The sequence below is a fragment of the Rhinoraja longicauda genome, chromosome 13 (genome assembly GCF_053455715.1).
Source record: "Rhinoraja longicauda isolate Sanriku21f chromosome 13, sRhiLon1.1, whole genome shotgun sequence".
In the NCBI taxonomy this organism is placed as follows: domain Eukaryota; kingdom Metazoa; phylum Chordata; class Chondrichthyes; order Rajiformes; family Arhynchobatidae; genus Rhinoraja; species Rhinoraja longicauda.
This window is the reverse complement of record NC_135965.1, coordinates 50,434,468-50,454,341: the sequence shown is the minus strand read 5'-3', so window position 1 is coordinate 50,454,341 and position 19,874 is coordinate 50,434,468. Positions and strand designations below refer to the sequence as shown.

At 47.1% G+C, this 19,874-nt stretch overlaps 1 protein-coding gene across 2 annotated transcripts in view; it reads left to right on the top strand.

Annotated features, from left to right (window-relative positions):
• The first annotated feature begins 252 nt into the window (after positions 1 to 252).
• The window catches only part of LOC144599310 (uncharacterized), a 157,492-nt gene continuing 137,870 nt past the window's right edge, over positions 253 to 19,874 (top strand). For both annotated transcript variants that reach the window (XM_078410099.1, XM_078410098.1), the window contains exons 1-4: positions 253 to 413; positions 13,208 to 13,249; positions 14,186 to 14,259; positions 16,262 to 16,330. In XM_078410099.1, the coding sequence (XP_078266225.1) occupies positions 293 to 413; positions 13,208 to 13,249; positions 14,186 to 14,259; positions 16,262 to 16,330 (306 nt within the window). In that variant the 5' untranslated portion in view covers positions 253 to 292. The remainder of the gene's footprint in view (positions 414 to 13,207; positions 13,250 to 14,185; positions 14,260 to 16,261; positions 16,331 to 19,874) is intronic.

Sequence of the window (19,874 nt, the reverse complement as noted above, 5' to 3'; positions counted from 1 at the left end):
CACCAATTAGTTTAGTAGTCTTTGCACAAAGATCCCAGTGCGTGCAGCTTGCAAACGGACTTGCAATCTGAACTGATGGCAACATTGAGGTTGAAAACCTGGTTGTTTTGATGGCAAGGGCTCAATGTGAGGGTCTAGTCTGGGGAACAGCAACATCTCCCCCAGCAGTGCGGCAGCACCGCCCCGGCTGCGTCTCTCTCTCTCTCTCTCTCTCTCTCTCTCCCTCCCTCCTTCCCTCTCTCCCTCCTTCTCTCTCTCCCTCCTTCCCTCTCTCTCTCGCCGAGCAGCAGCGATGGCAGCTGAGCCGGGGAGCAGCCCCTCTCCGCGGGTCCCCCCTAGACCCCAGCCCCTGAGATGTAGCAGGAGGAGCCGCGACAGCCCCTGGAAACTGCGTCTGGTTTACCTGCAGTGTTGTGAGTTCAGCATCTTGTGTAGGGGAGGAGGAGGGGAGGGGAGGAGAGGGGGAAGAGAAGGAAAGGAAAGAGAGGAGGGGAGGAGAGGAGAGGAGAGGGGGAGGAGGAAAGGAAGAGGAGGAGGGGAGGAGAGGAGAGGAGGAGGAGAGGAGAAGGAGGAGAGAGGAGGAGGAGGAGGAGAGGAGAGGAGAGGAGGAGTGGAGAGGAGAGGAGGAGGAGAAGAGGAGGAGGAGGAGGAGGAGAGGAGAGGAGAGGAGAGGAGAGGAGGAGAGGAGAGGAGGAGAGGGGAGGAGAGGAGAGGAGGAGGAGAGGAGGAGAGTGGAGAGGAGAGGAGGAGGAGGAGGAGAGGAGAGGAGAGGAGGAGTGGAGAGGAGGAGGAGAAAGAGGAGGAGAGGAGAGGAGGAGGAGGAGAGGAGGAGAGGAGGAGGAGGAGAGGAGGAGTGGAGAGGAGAGAGGAGGAGGAGGAGAGAGGAGGAGTGGAGAGGAGAGGAGGAGGAGGAGGAGAGGAGGAGGAGGAACGAGGAGGAGGAGAGGAGGAGTGGAGAGGAGGAGGAGGAGAGGAGAGGAGGAGAGGTGAAAGAGGAGGAAGGGGGGCTGCGGGACAGAGACGGCGGCGCCTCTTTAACCCCTTGAGCTTCACCAGATCCACGGTTTAACCCCCAAATAGGGAACATTTCAGGCACAATTGGCGACGCCTGTTCCTCCCACGCGTTACGTGCTGGTCCTAGTCGTGGCTTAGTTGTGTATTCTGGGAACTGTCAGATTCTGTTTCACAATCACCCTCAGTATCATTGCATTCGTCTGTGCTCTTATTTTATGCCTTGGCGACTTGACCTGATGTTTTCACACGCAGTTTGCTAACTTGCACTTGTTTGTTTTTTGTGTGTAGTTTGTGCTGAAGTTTGATACAATCTGGTACGTGTTGTTAAAATATTCCGTTTTGAAAATGGACAGTGAAAGATGTGTTTGCAGGAGACAGTAACTTTGGTGAAGGTTCCCACAAAAAACCCTCAAAAACCTCCCCATCCAGTGAAATGATATTTACAGCGTGGTGCCCAATACCCAATGTGTTGCTTGGAACCAGGTGGGGACAATAGACAATAGGTGCAGGAGGAGGCCATTCAGCCCTTCGAGCCAGCACCGCCATTCAATGTGATCATGGCTGATCATTCTCAATCAGTACCCCGTTCCTGCCTTCTCCCCATACCCCCTCACTCCGCTATCCTTAAGAGCTCTATCTAGCTCTCTCTTGAATGCATTCAGAGAATGGCCTCCACTGCCTTCTGAGGCAGAGAATTCCACAGATTCACAACTCTCTGACTGAAAAAGTTTTTCCTCATCTCAGTTCTAAAATGGCCTACCCCTTATTCTTAAACTGTGGGCCCCTTGTTCTGGGAACATGTTTCCTGCCTCTAACGTGTCCAACCCCTTAATAATCTTATACGTTTCGATAAGATCTCCTCTCATCCTTCTAAATTCCAGTGTATTCCAGTGGGACTGATGACGGTCGACTCATCTCCAAAACGTGAGACGGCAGGAACTGCAGATGTTGGAAGCTCGAGTATGTTGTGTTGTCTTTCCATATTAGATTGGTTTTTTTGTAAAAACCTTAAAGTTTAAGTTTATTATAGTCAGACGCAGCAAGGTCCAGTGGAAAGAGCAGGCATCTTTCTACAGTTAGTATAAGAAAATAACTGCAGATGCTGGTACAAATCGAAGGTATTTATTCACAAAATGTTGGAGTAACTCAGCGGGTCAGGCAGCGTCTCAGGAGAGAAGGAATGGGTGACGTTTCGGGTCGAGACCCTTCTTCAGACTGATGAAATCTTTCTACAGTTGCTCAGTTCAATGAGTAGTCAGTTCGATAAGTAGTATTTTTAACATAGCCCCAGGCAAAACTTGAATCTGCGTGATATCAACCCTCCACTGCTCTTGTGACCCATGCATTGAGCATTCTGTCACATTGCCCTCACACTGCTGCTTTAAGGGTTTTCTTGCACAGTTCACACATTAACCATGTTCTTATTTACAATGAAGCAAATGTTGCACATATTACTCCATTCATTGTTAGTGAAAGAGCAATGATTTTCACTTCAGAACAATTTAATTTTGGTCCATTTTTAAAAAAAAGTACATTCCAGTGAAGAAGGGTCTCGTCCCAAAACCTCACCTATTCCTTTTTCTCCAGAGATGCTGCCTGACCCGCTGAGTTACTTACTGCATCTTCTTGTGTCTGCCTTCGGTTTAAACCAGCAGCTGCAGCCCCCCCCCCCCCCCCCCCCCACACACACACCACAATACATTTGATATGATTTAATGTTTGTTCAGTTTGGCCTCTTTGTAAGTTTGATTTTGGTTGGGATGTGTTTGGTGAGAATCATCGTTATCTGTCATGAAAACGAGGCATAGAGTCATACAGCACGGAATCAGGCCCTTCGGCCCACCGAGTCCATGCCGACCACCGATCACCCATTCACACTAGTCCTGTGTGATCCCACTTTCTCATCCACTCCCTACACACTAGGGGCAATTTACAGAGACCAATTAACCTACAAACCCCTCACATCTTTGGGATGTAGGAGGAAACTGGAGCACCCGGAGGGAACAGGCATGGTCACAAGGAGAACGTGCAAACTCCACACAGGCTGCACCCGAGGTCGGGATCAAACCTGGGTTTCCAGCGCCGTGAGGCAGCGGCTCTACCCGCTGCACCACCATGCCTTCCCTAAAGCACATCCTTTTGTAATGTAAAAGAACCTCAACTCCATCCAAGGACCCAAACAGTCTTTCCAGGTGAGACAAAGGTTCACCTGCACCTCCTCCAACCTCATCTATTGCATCCGCTGCTCTAGATGTCAACTTATTTACATCGGCGAAACCAAGCGCAGGCTCGGCGATCGCTTCGCTCAACACCTGCGCTCGGTCCGCATTGAACAAACTGATCTCCCGGTGGTCGAGCACTTCAACTCCCCCTCCCACTCCCAGTCTGACCTTTCTGTCATGGGCCTCCTCCAGTGCCATAGTGAGGCCCACTGGAAATTGGAGGAACAGCACCTCATATTTCGCCTGGTCAGCTTGTAGCCCAGTGGTATGAACATCGACTTCTCCAACTTTAGATAGTTCCTCTGTCCCTCTCTTCCCCTCCCCCTTCCCAGATCTCCCACTGTCTTCCTGTCTCCACCTATATCCTTCCTTTGTCCCGCACCCCCGACATCAGTCTGAAGAAGGGTCTCGACCCGAAACATCACCCATTCCTTCTCTCCTGAGATGCTGCCTGACCTGCTGAGTTACTCCAGCATTTTGTGATTAAATACCTTCCTTTTGTAATGTGATCCGTTGCCAAGAGTCGCAAACGCACCATGTAAATGTTACATCATCACATGACATTACAGTAAATGACATTACAGTGTACTGAGAATGGGAAAGAAAGATTGCCGGCATCTCTCTGGGCTCAGCTTTGATCCTGACTAGATTTTTAGCAGGCTTTCCTCGAGCCGTCTGAATGATGCCATTGGAGACGGTGATTGTTCCAAGCCGAGCTTCGTAGTTGTGATCAGTGACACAAGCAAAAAGTTCAGGAGAAATGATAAAGGCAAAATGGAGACACATGTGTCTTCATTTGATAAATGGATTTAATGCTCTGAGCAGATAGATGGAACTGTGGACGCTGCTGTTCAAGTTTGGACTCTTGTCAATCGATCTGTGTGATTAAATTGCTCCGTAATGGAATGCCTTGTAGATTGATGACTGTTGAAGTGCTGTATGATGTTTTTCCATCATGCAAGGATAAGCTCTGTGACCTATTTAGCTTGTTACTCCTTGCCAAACTGAAGAGATTTCTCTCACAAATACTGTACGCTTCTCAGACCTTATAAACCGGTTTAATCTCCAGTGCTACAAATAGTGGCCTGAAGATAAATAGTGTTGCACAGATCTCGGCTAACCTTCAAATCTATAAAGGTTTACTCCGTTGGATCGTTACAAAGGTTTTTCTTTTTTCTTTGCATCTGCTGATAATCGTGGAAACCTTCAGGAGAAACCGTGGTTTCTACCATTTTGCAAAGGTTTTTAAGGGTTACTGGCCAGGTATGGACCCATTGGGCCCAAATCTCACCTGCGAGCCCGGCAACCATCCGTCCAAACCTGCGGAAGCCCAGCAAGCTTCCCTCAACTAACGACACTCACCCACTGCACCCCTCCCCCCCCTCCCCCCCTCAAAACTTCCCCAGGCCCGGGGGCGGGCAAGGATAGGGTAGAGGGAGCCACTCACCCCGGACCCAGCAGCAGGAGCACTCCCCTCCCCCTCCCCCCCCCCCCCCCCCCCCCTCATTGGCAGAGAATTCCACAGATTCACAACTCTCTGGGTGTAAAATTCTTTCCTCATCTCAGTCCGAAATGGCCTTCCTCTTATTCTTAAACTGTAACCCCTGGTTCTGGACTCCCCCAACATCGGGAATATTTTCCCTGCATCTAGCTTGTCCAGTCCTTTAATAATTTTGTGCGTTTCTATAAGATCCCCTCTCATCCTTCTGAATTCCAGTGAACATGTCCAGATGCTGCAGATTTTGATGTTTAATTTAAGAGCGCCTTTATCACAGTCACATGGCTCAAGGTGCCTTGGGCCGCGTTGGCATTTAGTTTGACATTCAGACACAGCAATGGGAGAGGACGAAAGACTTAGTATCTTTTAAGAGCTTTTTACATGGAGAGAAAGATCACGGCCATAGAGAGAACCAGCACCGAAACAGGCCCTTCAGCCCACTGAGTCCATGCTGACCCATCAACCCCCATTTACACTAATCCCCTTCAAAGGTTCAAAGGTATTTTATAGTATAGTATAGTATAGTAGTAGTATAGTATAGAACTTTATTGTCATTCGGTACAAGTACCGAACGAAATTACAGCAGTCACAAAACACAACAAAAAAAAGAAAAAAAGTACACAGGCACACGACCCCAAGACAAACATCCATCACAGTGAGTCCAAACACCCCCTCACTGTGATGGAAGGCAACAAAACTTCCACTCTCTTCCCCCCACGCCCCTCCCACGGACAGGCAGCTCGACCCCTAACGAGGCGACCGACACGCACAGCCCCCGCAAGGGGATGGAAGGCCCCGCGGCCGAGCCGCGCCGGGCACTGAAACGTCCCGCGGCCGAGCCGCGCCGGCGATGTTAAGTCCAGCGGCCGAGCCACGCCGGGCGATGGAAGGCCCCGCGGCCGAGCCGCACCGGGCACTGAAACGTCACGTGTACCAATTAATGGTGGTGAATCTGTGGAATTCTCTGCCACAGAAGGTAGTTGAGGCCAGTTCATTGGCTATATTTAAGAGGGAGTTAGATGTGGCCCTTGTGGCTAAAGGGATCAGGGGGTATGGAGAGAAGGCAGGTACGGGATACTGAGCTGGATGATCAGCCGTGATCATATTGAATGGCGGTACAGGTTCGAAGGGCCGAATGGCCTACTCCTGCACCTATTTTCTATGTTTCTATGTTTCTAAGGTACAGTGAAACTCAATTTACCATACAGTCATCCTAAAAAAAGCAACGAAACACACAACTACATAAAAGTTAAATAAGCATCCACCATCATTCCTCACTGTGATGGAAGGCAATAAGTTCTAATCTTCTTCACTCCTTATTCTCGGGGCAGTCGAACATCTGCAGTCGGGGCGGTCGAAGCTCCCGTGACCTGGAGCTCCCGAAGTCGGTCCCGATCATCGGTCATCGAGCTCCACGATGTTAAAGTTCCTTAGGCTCCCGCGACCTGGAGCTCCCGACGTCGATCCCCGACAGGGACCGCCAGCTCCACGATGTTAAGTCCCGCAGGCTCCTGCGGTTGGAGCTCCCAAAGTCGGTCCCCAGCAAGAGGCCGCCAACTCCTCAGCGTTAGGCCGCAGTGCGGACGGAGATACGATCCGGGAAACAATCGCATCTCCGTCGAGGTAAGAGACTGAAAAAGTTTCCCCCAAATCCCCCCCCCACCCCCCGCTCCCCGATAAACAACACTGAAAAACACTAAAACATACATTTAACTCATACTGAAAAACAACAGAGAGAAAAGGAACGAGACAGGCTGTTGGCGAGGCAACCATTGCAGTGCCACCTAGTGGTCGGGTTCCCACCAACCATTGCAGTGCCACCTAGTGGTCGGGTTCCCACCAACTCTCCTTAGATTCTACCACTTGGAGACGAGGAGAGGAGAGGAGAGCTCTCGAGAAGGAGGTCCAATATCTACCTCGTTGGTAGCTGAAGAGTTAAACACCATTGATGGCGTCGTTGAGTTTGGGAATGAGACAGAGTGGAGGCTTCGGAAGAGTTGTAGGAGTTCCAGGTTTAGACAGCGTTGAGATCATGAGAAAATTATGAATGAACATTGGAATTTTAATTGAAAATCGAAGAACTGCAGCCGCTGGAAATCTGAAAGAAAATGGGCAGGTTGTGAATATGGTGCGGACAGGTCAGGAGTTGTGGAATGGATTCCAAATGGGGGAAAGAAAAGGGAAAACATCTCTGAGGGTGAGACCGAGGTTAATCTGATCCAAACCTTAACACTGACCAGTTGCCGAACCGGACACTGGCTTTTGTTCAGTGAGGAATGAGTGATAAGGGAATGGGCCAGAGTGTCAGTTAAGAGGGGAACTGGGGTGATGGTAACGTTTGAAGGGCAGAGCAAGAAAAGTTTTGTGCGAGTGAAAATCTAGAGGCAAGGTGTGGTGTGACATAGAAACATGGAGAATAGGTGCAAGAGGAGAGCATTTGGCCCTTCGAGCCAGCGCCGCCATTCATTGTGATCACGGCTGATCATCCACAATCAGTAACCCGTGCCTACCTTCTCCCCATATCCCTTGATTCCGCTAGCCCCTAGAGCTCTATCTAACTCTCTCTTAAATTCATCCAGTGAATTGGCCTCATCGAGTGAATTACTACAGATGTAATTAAAACAAATGTTAGTGACAAAAGTTGTCCAAATCTCATCGCACCACTGTAGGTGAATAAATATAAATAAGGTTGCAAACAGACTATTTCAGCTTTGGCAAGTGTTCAGGCAAGAGATGCAGTAGGTGGGCACGGAATGGGTATTGGGGATGGTGCTGGGGGGGGGGGGGAGGGAGATGGCAAATTAGGGCACAGAATTGTGGAACTAATTGGAGAGATCGCAAGTCTTCCTTCACACGAGTGACTGCCTGAGGGGAAGGACAGCTGAATAGTGAAAACTGATCAAACTGATGTCTTCTAAATAAATGTGAGGTTATCCACTTTGGTGGCAAGAACAGGAAAGCAGACTATTATCTGAATGGTGGCCGATTAGGAGAAGGGGAGATGCAACGAGACCTGGGTGTCGTGGTACACCAGTCATTGAAAGTAGGCATGCAGGTGCAGCAGGCAGTGAAGAAAGCAAATGGTATGTTGGCATTCATAGCGAGGGGATTTGAGTATAGGAGCAGGGAGGTTCTGCTGCAGTTGTACAGGGCCTTGGTGAGACCACACCTGGAGTATTGCGTACAGTTTTGCTCTCCTAATCTGAGGAAAGACATTCTTGCCATAGAGGGAGTACAGAGAAGGTTCACCAGATTGATTCCTGGGATGGCAGGACTTTCATATGAAGAAAGACTGGATAGACTCGGCTTGTACTCGCTGGAATTTAGAAGATTGAGGGGGGATCTTATAGAAACTTACAAAATTCTTAAGGGGTTGGACAGGCTAGATGCAGGAAGATTGTTCCCGATGTTGGGGAAGTCCAGAACAAGGGGTCACAGTTTAAGGATAAGGGGGAAGTCTTTTAGGACCGAGATGAGAAAGGTTTTTTTCACACAGAGAGTGGTGAATCTGTGGAATTCTCTGCCACAGAAGGTAGTTGAGGCCAGTTCATTGGCTATATTTAAGAGGGAGTTAGATGTGGCCCTTGTGGCTAAAGGGATCAGGGGGTATGGAGAGAAGCAGGTACGGGATACTGAGTTGGATGATCAGCCATGATCATATTGAATGGCGGTGCAGGCTCGAAGGGCCGAATGGCCTACTCCTGCACCTATTTTCTATGCTTCTATGTTTCTATGTTTCTTCCACCCTAACCCCTGTTCAAAAGCAACAGTACTTAACCAGTACTACTAGGTTAATTCCAGGAATGGCGGGACTGTCATATGTTGAAAGACTGGAGCGACTAGGCTTGTATACACTGGAATTTAGAAGGATGAGAGGGGATCTTATCGAAACGTATAAGATTATTAAGGGGTTGGACACGTTAGAGGCAGGAAACATGTTCCCGATGTTGGGGGAGTCCAGAACAAGGGGCCACAGTTTAAGAATAAGGGGTAGGCCATTTAGATCGGAGATGAGGAAAAACTTTTTCAGTCAGAGAGTTGTGAATCTGTGGAATTCTCTGCCTCAGAAGACAGTGGAGGCCAATTCTCTGAATGCATTCAAGAGAGAGCTAGATAGAGCTCTTAAAGATAGCAGAGTCAGGAGGTATGGGGAGAAGGCAGGAACGGGGTACTGATTGAGAATGATCAGCCATGATCATATTGAATGGCGGTGCTGACTCGAATGGCCTCCTCCTGCATCGATTGTCTATAGTCTATTGGGTCATCTGATGGGTGAAATGGAACACTTTGGGTGTCTCCCGAGCCCTCCTGGGTTTATTTGGGGAAGATTTAAAAGGTTGTTTTTAAAGTTTAAAAGTTCTATTGTATCCATTGTCTGGTTTCTGAAAACCTAGAGCAAAGCAAAGTGCTGGGGTGACTCGGTGGGTCGGTGGGTCGGGCAGCATTTGTGGAATTCATTGCCACAGACGGCTGTGGAGGCCAAGTCAGTGGACATTTTTAAGGCAGAGATTGATGGATTCTTGATTAGTGCGTGTATCGGGGATTACGGGGAGAATGGGGTTGAGAAGGGAAAGTTAGATCAGCCATGATTGAATGGCGGAATAGACTAGATGGGCCGAATGGTCTAATTCTGCTCCAATCACTTATGACAACGATTCGGGTCGGGAAAGCTGGGACATTGTTGGTCTATTCCCTCCACAGATGCTGCCTGACCCACTGTGCTTCTCCAGCACTTTGTGTTTGTGCAGGATTCCATCGTCTGCAGTCTGTTGCATCTCGGAAAGCCTGGAGTTTGTAAAAGTATGAATAATCCGCAGCAGCTTCTAGTGAGGAAGCTTGACTTGCAAGGCCACACGTATCTGCTGTTAGTTTGTACTGGCCTGTCCGAACACATTGCAGGCACCATTCCCACTGGCACAGGTTGTGGTTGTGCAGTGGGGAGTGACGGGTGGAACCCGCCAACACTGGGCACCTTGACAAATCTTCAGCAGCTTTTGTTCTCTTCAAATGTACCTTCCTGGGAACTGGCTCAATAATCGTCCTGCCCTGGTAGTAGATCATTACCAATACAGACCAAGGGCAAACTGCTGAAACATGTTAATATTTATTTAGAAACAAAGAACTACAAATGGTGGATAATACTAAAAGGATAGAAAGTGCTGGAGTAACTCAGCGGGTCAGGCAGCATCTGTGGAGAACATGGATAGGTGACGTTTCACAGAGTGCTGGAGTAACTCAGCGGGTCAGGCAGCATCTCTGGAGAACATGGATAGGTGACGTTTCACAGAGTGCTGGAGTAACTCAGCGGGTCAGGCAGCATCTGTGGAGAACATGGATAGGTGACGTTTCACAGAGTGCTGGAGTAACTCAGTGGGTCAGGCAGCATCTGTGGAGAACATGGATAGGTGACGTTTCACGGAGTGCTGGAGTAACTCAGCGGGTCAGGCAGCATCTGTGGAGAACATGGATAGGTGACGTTTCACAGAGTGCTGGAGTAACTCAGCGGGTCAGGCAGCATCTCTGGAGAACATGGATAGGTGACGTTTCACAGAGTGCTGGAGTAACTCAGCGGGTCAGGCAGCATCTCTGGAGAACATGGATAGGTGACGTTTCACAGAGTGCTGGAGTAACTCAGCGGGTCAGGCAGCATCTCTGGAGAACATGGGGAAGTGATGTTCCGTGTTCAGATTGAATAGAGAACAACCCCCCCCCCTTGTTCACCAGCAATGCTGCCTGACCTGCTGAGTTACTCCAGCACTTTGTGTCCTTTTTAATATTCATGTACAATGTTCCAGTGAGATATCATGTAAAATAAAGTTAAACGATAACATTTTCCAGGTTAAGAGCAGTGTGTTCTTGATGTGAAACTGAAATGGTGACTAGATCGTACATTTACAGTAAGATCGAAATTCCCTGACTATAACCACCAGCATTGAAATCACCAGGAAAGCTCAACAGTGTAAAGCTGTAGTGAGGTGTTACTCACATCTCACTGGCCTGAGCTGTATCAGGATTTGCCACTGGGCTGTTCCCAGCTGAAGTTGTGATGTCGAGTGTTCAATTCACAGTGCAGAGTGGAAGGAAAACCATTCTCGCCCCTCCTTCCCAAAATCTGCACCCCCTCATCCTCCACCCCCTCGCCACTCACCAAATGACAGTCAATCACACTGTCATGTCTGGCTGCCAACAGAAAACACACCCAAACTCCTGCAGGTCACTGCGTACACCTCAGCATTCCAAACTCTGTCCGTGACGACCTGTTGGGCGGTCACGGTGGCGCGGCGGTAGAGTTGCTCCCTTACAGCGAATGCAGCGCCGGAGACCCGGGTTCAATCCCGACTACGGGCGCCGTCTGTACGGAGTTTGTACGTTCTCCCCGTGACCTGCGTGGTTTTCTCCGAGATCTTCTGTTTCAATAGACAATAGACAATAGACAATAGGTGCAGGAGTAGGCCATTCAGCCCTTCGAGCCAGCACCGCCATTCAATGCGATCATGGCTGATCACTATCAATCAGTACCCCGTTCCTGCCTTCTCCCCATACCCCCTCACTCCGCTATCCTTAAGAGCTCTATCCAGCTCTCTCTTGAAAGCATCCAACGAACTGGCCTCCACTGCCTTCTGAAACATACAGGTTTGTAGGTTAATTGGCTTGGTAAATGTAAAAAGAATTATCCCTAGTGGGTGTAGGATAGTGTTAATGTACGGACCCGGGGGGCCGAAGGGCCTGTTTCCGCGCTGAATCTCTAAAATCTTTGTCGAAGAATAGACTGAGGGAACTGAGAAAGTGAGAATGAGTTGAGTTTGTTTATTGTCACGTGTACCGAGCAAGGTACAGTGATAAGTGGTTGTTGCGTGCTGACCAGTAAGTGGAAAGACAGTACATGATTACAATCGAGCCGTCCACAGTGTGCAGACACATGATGAAGGGAATAATGAGAATAACATTTAATGCTAGAGGAAGCCAGATAAAGCCAAAGTTAGATCAAATTTAACTGCAATTGTTAAAGACAAGGTTATAGTTGCATGCATTCGCAGTAACAGGATCATTCCGAGTCAGCATGGATTTACGAAGGGGAAATCATGCTTGACAAATCTACTGGAATTTTTTGAGGATGTAACTAGGAAAATTGACAGGGGAGAGTCAGTGGATGTGGTGTACCTCGACTTTCAGAAAGCCTTCGACAAGGTCCCACATAGGAGATTAGTGGGCAAAATTAGGGTACTGACATGGATAGAAAATTGGTTGACAGACAGAAAGCAAAGAGTGGGGATAAATGGGTCCCTTTCGGAATGGCAGGCAGTGACCAGTGGGGTACTGCAAGGTTCGGTGCTGGGACCCCAGCTATTTACGATATACATTAATGACTTAGACGAAGGGATTAAAAGTACCATTAGCAAATTTGCAGATGATACTAAGCTGGGGGGTAGTGTGAATTGTGAGGAAGATGCAATAAGGCTGCAGGGTGACTTGGACAGGTTGTGTGAGTGGGCGGATACATGGCAGATGCAGTTTAATGTAGATAAGTGTGAGGTTATTCACTTTGGAAGTAAGAATAGAAAGGCAGATTATTATCTGAATGGTGTCAAGTTAGGAGGAGGGGGAGTTCAATGAGATCTGGGTGTCCTAGTGCATCAGTCAATGAAAGGAAGCATGCAGGTACAGCAGGCAGTGAAGAAAGCCAATGGAATGTTGGCCTTCTTAACAAGAGGAGTTGAGTATAGGAGCAAAGAGGTCCTTCTACAGTTGTACCGGGCCCTGGTGAGACCGCACCTGGAGTACTGTGTGCAGTTTTGGTCTCCAAATTTGAGGAAGGATATTCTTGCTATGGAGGGCGTGCAGCATAGGTTCACTAGGTTAATTCCCGGAATGGCGGGACTGTCGTATGTTGAAAGGCTGGAGCGATTGGGCTTGTATACACTGGAATTTAGAAGGATGAGGGGGGATCTTATTGAAACATATAAGATAATTAGGGGATTGGACACATTAGAGGCAGGAAACATGTTCCCAATGTTGGGGAAGTCCAGAACAAGGGGCCACAGTTTAAGAATAAGGGGTAGGCCATTTAGAACGGAGATGAGGAAGAACTTTTTCAGTCAGAGAGTGGTGAAGGTGTGGAATTTTCTGCCTCAGAAGGCAGTGGAGGCCAGTTCGTTGGATGCTTTCAAGAGAGAGCTGGATAGAGCTCTTAAGGATAGCGGAGTGAGGGGGTATGGGGAGAAGGCAGGAACGGGGTACTGATTGAGAGTGATCAGCCATGATCGCATTGAATGGCGGTGCTGGCTCGAAGGGCTGAATGGCCTACTCCTGCACCTATTGTCTATTGTCTATTGTCTACTCATACCTGTTATGCCTGTTGTGCAAAGCTTGTAATGTCTGACTGATTTTCATCTGATTATGCTGTTTAATCTGTGCAAAAAGTAATATTTAAAGACCTGGTTAATTAATGTTTTTTTAAATTCAATTCCTTCAGATTTCGTTACAATTGCCTGCATTTTAGGAACTGGAATATTAGGTAAGTCTACTTCATTTTCACCTACAATATCACGCAAGTTACCTCTTTAAGTAATACTGAGTTGTACATTTGTCTTGCATTTCAAACAAAAATGAGCAAACGTCTGGGATTTCAGTTCAGTTTCAGTTTAGTTTATTGTCACATGTACCGAGGTACAGTGAAAAGCTTTTGTTGCGTGCTAACCAGTCAGCGGAAAGACAATACATGATTACAATCAATTAATTTACAGTGTACAGATACATGATAAGGAAATAAGGTTTAGTGCAAGGTAATGCCAACAAAGTCCGATCAAAGATAGTCCGAGGGTCACCAAAGAGGTAGATAGTGGTTCAGCACTGCTCTCTGGTTGTGGTAGGACTGATAACAGCTGGGCAAAAGACTGTCCCTGAATCTGGAGGTGTGCGATTTCACACATATACGCCTTTTGCCTGATGGGAGAGGGGAGAAGAGGGAGTGGGCAGGGTGCGACTGGTCCTTGTGGGGGGTAGGTGATAGTTTAGTTTAGTTTAGAGATACAGCGCGGAAATGGGCCCTTTCGGCCCACCGGGTCCGCGCCGACCAGCGATCCCCGCACATTAACAGTATCCTACACCCACTAGGGACAATTTTTACATTTACCAAGCCAATTAACCTACAAACCTGCACGTCTTTGGAGTGTGGGAGCAAACCGAAGATCTCGGCGAAAACCCACGCAGGTCACGGGGAGAACGTACAAACTCCGTACACACAGCGCCCGCAGTCGGGATCGAACACGTACAATAGGAGCAGATAGGACTGCGGTTTTAGAGGCATTTAGGCAGCTAGTGAACGGGAAAGAAAGAGTGGGATCCAGATGGACCTAGTCTGATTTGGCATCATGATCAGTGTAAGCAAGGGGGGGGCAGAGAGCCTGTTCCTGTGCGTTACTGTTCTACCTTCTATGTTCTTCTGTTATAGGGCTGCCAGGGACAGTGGCATATGCTGGGCTGCAACCTTTTTTGGTCTCATTTATAGCGGGATTTTTTATGCAGGTAAGTAAATGACAAAATTCTGTCTGAAGTAAGGTCCCAATCTGAAACGTAGTCTGGCCATTTCCCTCCACAGATGTCTGGAAATTTCCCTTGAGGGCTTTTTGCTGAAGTAATCCAGAAAGTGTGTTACAGATAACTCGCTTGACATTGAGGAGCTAATATATCATCACCTAAATTGCAAAAGGAAATATAATATTTTCTCTACAATATTGTACTATACTATATTTTCTTGATCATGTCAGGTATCTGGTAATGTTACTGTTAACATTTTCCATTCCTGTTTAAAACCATGCTGATGAAATTGGCTTGACTGAGGTATTTTTATGAAGAACATTTAATGGGCAGCACGGTGGCGCAGCGGTTGAGTTGCCTTACAGCCCTTGTAGCCCCAGAGACCCGGGTTCGATCCTGACTACGGGTATTGACTGTATGGAGTTTGTACGTTCTCTGGGTGGGTTTTCTCCGAGATCTTCGGAGAAAGTTGCCTCCCACACTCCAAAGACGTACGGGCTTGGTATAATTGTAAATTATCTGTAGTGTGTGTGGGATAGTGTTAATGTGCGGGGATCGCTGGTCGGCGCGGACTCGAAGAGCCTGTTTCCATGCTGTATCTGTAAACTAAACTAAAAGTGTGTTGCAAATAACTTGCTTGACATTGAGGAGTTAAAAGCTAATATATCATAATCTAAATATTATTCATTGCAAAAGGAATACTATATTTTCTCGATCATGTCAGTGGCGTCTGGTAATTTAGTTTTAGTTTCATTTAGAGATACAGCGCGGAAACAGGCCCTTTCGGCCCACCGGGTTCGCGCCGACCAGCGATCCCCGCACACTAACACTATCCTACACCCACTAGGGACGATTTTTACATTTACCAAGCCAATTAACCAACAAACCTGTACGTCTTTGGAGTGTGGGAGGAAACCGGAGATCTCGGAGAAAACCCACGCGGTCACAGAGAACGTACAAACTCCGTACAGACAGCACCCATAGTCGGGATAGAACCCAGGTCTCCAGCGCTGCATTCGCTGTAAGGCAGCAACTCTACCGCTGCGCCACCGTGCTGCCCAAATGTTACTATTAACATTTTCCATTCCTGCCTAAACCATGCTGATAAAATTGGCTTGACTGAGTTCTTTTTATGAAGAACATTGAGGACAATTGATCATTAGACAATTGGCAGAGGTAGAATTCAAAGATACATTACACTTTCTTGATATAGAAATCATTGCTAGATGTTGGCATTGTTTTTCATGTTAATGATGATAACTGGTATGGGTTGATTTTTGGAATCACTGGCAAAGTAGGATCCCTCTTGCACCCAGTTCCCCCTGACCCCCCGGTGCCCAAAGCCTTGTTCATTGACCACTGACCACCAGCCTTTCCTGTCCTCGGGCACAGTGGCGCAGCGGGTAGAGCCGTTGCCTCACAGCGCCAGAGACCCGGGTTCGATCCCAACCTCGCATGCTGTCTGTGTGGAGTTTGCAAGTTCTCCCTGTGACTGTGTGCGTTTCCTCCGGGTGCTCCGGTTTCCCCCCACATCCCAAAGACGTGTGGGTTTGTAGGTTAATTGGCCCTTTGTAGATTGTTCCCTCTCGTGTCGGGAGTGGATGGAAAAAGTGGAGCAACAGACTGTAGAACTAGTGTGAACGGGTATTCACTGGTCAGCATTGGACTCGGCGGGCTGAAGGGCCTGTTTCCATGCTGTATCTTTTAACTAAACTAAACTCTGCTCCCTGTATCTGGCCCCCACTCCTTCATGTGTTGTGGGGACACCTTGGGTTTTGGCTTTTAGGTTGAGCCATTATTTTGTCAATTGATTGTTTACTGAGATATTCCTTTAGGATATTCACATTGCTAATGTGTTTATTGTTGAGATGAACATTCAGTAGCGCAGGAACATTAGCATCATGGGTTATATCCTTATTGTACCTCATTTGAAAACCCTTCATTCAACATGTGTGTGGCTTTGAGCTTAGTTTTGTGTTGTTTTTTTCAGATGTTGGTGATTTATTTTTTTGTGGATTTATTGCAACGATGTCAAGTAGCTCAGCTAGAGGCTGTGAAGGTAAGCAAGTGTACTCTGACCTATAGAGGCCCTTCGGCCCTTCGGCCCTTCCCACTTGTACAGTGCACCCCACGAGAAATAATTCACTTCATGAAATATGTTTGTGTGCTCTACTTCCATTGCTGATTTTTATTTCTAGCAAACTGAATGGCAGCTCAAAGCTGTCAAAGGAAATTTGTACATTTCTACACGGGTTAGATTAACTTTCTAAAAAACATCACCACTAAAGCACATTTATAGACTAAAGGCTGTACTGTTCACGTTCAATGCATTGAGAATTTGAGCAGCTCAAATGTTTCAGTTTTTATTTACCATCAATTTAATTTCCTGATACTGCTTTGTTGGCAATATTTTTGAGTTTAGTTTCGAGTTGCAGCCCACCGACTCCGCGCCGACCAGCGATCCCCGCACACACACGCTATCCTACACACACTGGCGATAATTTACAATTATACCAAGCCAATTAATCTACTAACCTGTTCGCCTTTGGAGTGTGGGAGGAAACCAAAGATCTCAGAGAAAACCCACGCAGGTCACGGGGAGAACGTACAAACTCCGTACAGACAGCGCCCGCAGTCGGGATCGAACCCGGGTCTCTGGCGCCGTAGGGCAGCAACTCTATCACTGCGCCACCGTGCCGCGCATTATGTTAATGCATCTACTGTCAGTCATGGCAGTAACTTGTATTTTCATTAAAATGTTAGTTTCGTAGTTCGCATTATGGAAAATGTAGATCAACTTTGATTAATATTTCGATGAGGACAATTTTATTTAACTCAATGGTGCCTTAAGGAGGCGGAAATGAAAGTAATGGTGCAGTGTTCAGGGAGCACAGCGCATGCAAGCTAATGTGCATGGTTGCCTAATGTGGACAAGCGCAGGAGTCAGCCTGGCTGTTGCCATGGCAACAGAGGCTCAGCTATTACACACAGCAGAAAGGTGAAACCTCTATTGTCAAATTCACAATGCTATCTTTAATACGGAGACACCGAGTATCAACAGTGATGACTTTGTGATTTTTATCAACTGTATCATCCTCTTGCAAAGTTCAGGCCTGCCAAACCATTCTTCCCGCTGGAAGGCAACTGCGGACTGTCAAAGCAGCCACAGCCAGACATAAAAACAGCTTGTTTCCACGAGTGATAGTTCCACTCAACAACCAAAGTCTGTGGTCTCTTTTTCACTCTGGTTTATTTTCACCCAGATGTTTAGACCGTAATGTTGTACCCTTATTGTTTTGATGTGGTTATGCTTTATTCTTAATTGTTAACTGTATGTTTGTGTTGTCATTTGTGAGCGGAGCACCAAGGCACATTCCTTGTACGTGCACATACTTGGCCAATGAACTTATTCATTCATTCATTCATTCATTCATTCATTCTGATGATAAATTCCCCTTTAGCAATGTGGGTAACAATTTAAAATTATAAAACTGTTTTAAGTTTCACTGATGCGTTGAATTTTCTCTTGGAGAAAACAAAGTTAAACAAAGTTAAGAGAATAGGAAAAAAAACTTCAGATGCTGGTTTAAATCGAAGGTAGACACTAAATGCTGAAGTAATTCAGTGGGTCAGGCAGCATCTTGGGAGAGAAGGAATGGGTGACGTTTCGGGTCGAGACCCTTCTTCAGTCTGAAGAAGGGTCTCGACCCGAAACGTCACCCATTCCTTCTCTCCCGAGATGCCGCCTGACCCGCTGAGTTCCTCCAGCATTTTGTGTCGACCTTAAAGCCAAGAGAATATTGTCCATGCATTTTCTAATTATTCAAGAACCTTTTCTGTCTGCATCATTACTTTTCTTCATCTCGCAATCTTGCATTTTGAAACTTACTATAATATTCAGTACATAGAAACATAGAAAATAGGTGCAGGAGTAGGCCATTCGGCACTTCGAGCCAACACCACCATTCAATATGATCGTGGCTGATCATCCAAAATCAGTACCCTGTTCCGGCTTTTTCCCCGTACCAATAGACAATAGACAATAGGTGCAGGAGTAGGCCATTCAGCCCTTCGAGCCAGCACCGCAACATACCCCTTGATTCCCTTATCCCTAAGAGCTAAATCTAACACTCTCTTGAAAACATCCAATGAATTGGCCTCCACTGCCTTCTACGCCACAACTCTCTGGGTGAAAATCTTTTTCCTCATCTCAGTCCTAAATGGCCGACCCCTTATTCTTAAACTGAGACCCCTGGTTCTGGACTCCCCAACATTGGGAACATTTTTCCTGCATCTAATCTGTCCAATCCTTTAAGAATTTTATATGTTTCTATAAAATCTCCTCTCAACCTTCGAAATACCAGTGAATACAAGACCAGTCGACCCATTCTTTCATCATATATCAGTCTGGTCATCCCGGGAATTAACCTGGTGAACCTATGCTCCACTCCCTCAATAGCAAGAATGTCCTTCCTCAAATTAGGAGACCAAAACTGCACACAATACTCCAGGTGCGGTCTCACCAGGGCCCTGTACAACTGCAGTAGGATCTCTTTGCTCCTAAACTCAAATCCTCTTGCTATGAAGGCCAACATACCATTGGCTTTCTTCATTGCCTGCTGTACCTGCATGCTTACTTTCAGTGACTGATGTACAAGGACACCCAGGTCTCATTGCACCTCCCCTTTTCCTAATCTGACACCATTCAGATAATAATCTGCCTTCCTGTTCTTGCCACCAAAGTGGATAACCTCACATTTATCTACATTATACTGCATCTGCCATGCATCTGCCCACTCACCCAACCTATCCAAGTCACCCTGCAGCCTCATAGCATCCTCCTCGCAGCTCACACTGCCACCCAGCTTTGTGTCATCCGCAAACTTGGAGGAGATGTTACATTTAATTCCCTCATCTAAATCGTTGACATATATTGTAAATAACTGGGGTCCCTTGCAGCACCCTGTTTAAAGTACCTGTTTAAAACAGTGTAGGAAAGACATTTTCAAAATTGAACACTGTGTGCATTGCAAAAATAATTTGTGCTATTATCAAAACACACATATAGCGGTTCAAAATATTACGTTCTACAGATGATTAGTTGAGAAAGGGACCATCTAAATGCATTGTTCCAACATCTTAGGAAAATTAGAATTTGATAAGCCAAGGATATCGCTGAGAACAGACACAAAACGCCACCTATTGTCACATTCAGAGCTGCCACTCGATGCTGTGGGACACAGTCACAATGTGAGTTGTGTGATAATTTGTTGTTGTTTATCGCGACACAAGGAACTGTAGATACTGGTTTACAAAAAGAAGATGAAGTGCTGGTGTAGCTCAATGTGTCGGGCAACATCTCTGGAGGAAGTGGATAGGCGACGTTCTGGGTCGGGATACTTCTTCAGACAGCAAGAGGGTTTCCCAGTGAGAAACGTCACCTTTCCGAGTCCTCCACAGATGCTGCCTGACCCGCTGAGTTACTCCAGCACTCTGTGAAACGTCACCTGTCCATGTTCTCCACAAATGCTGCCTGTCCCGCTGAGTTACTCCAGCACTTTGTGTTTTTTTTGCCATTTGTTCCTTGTGTCGGTCACTCCAGG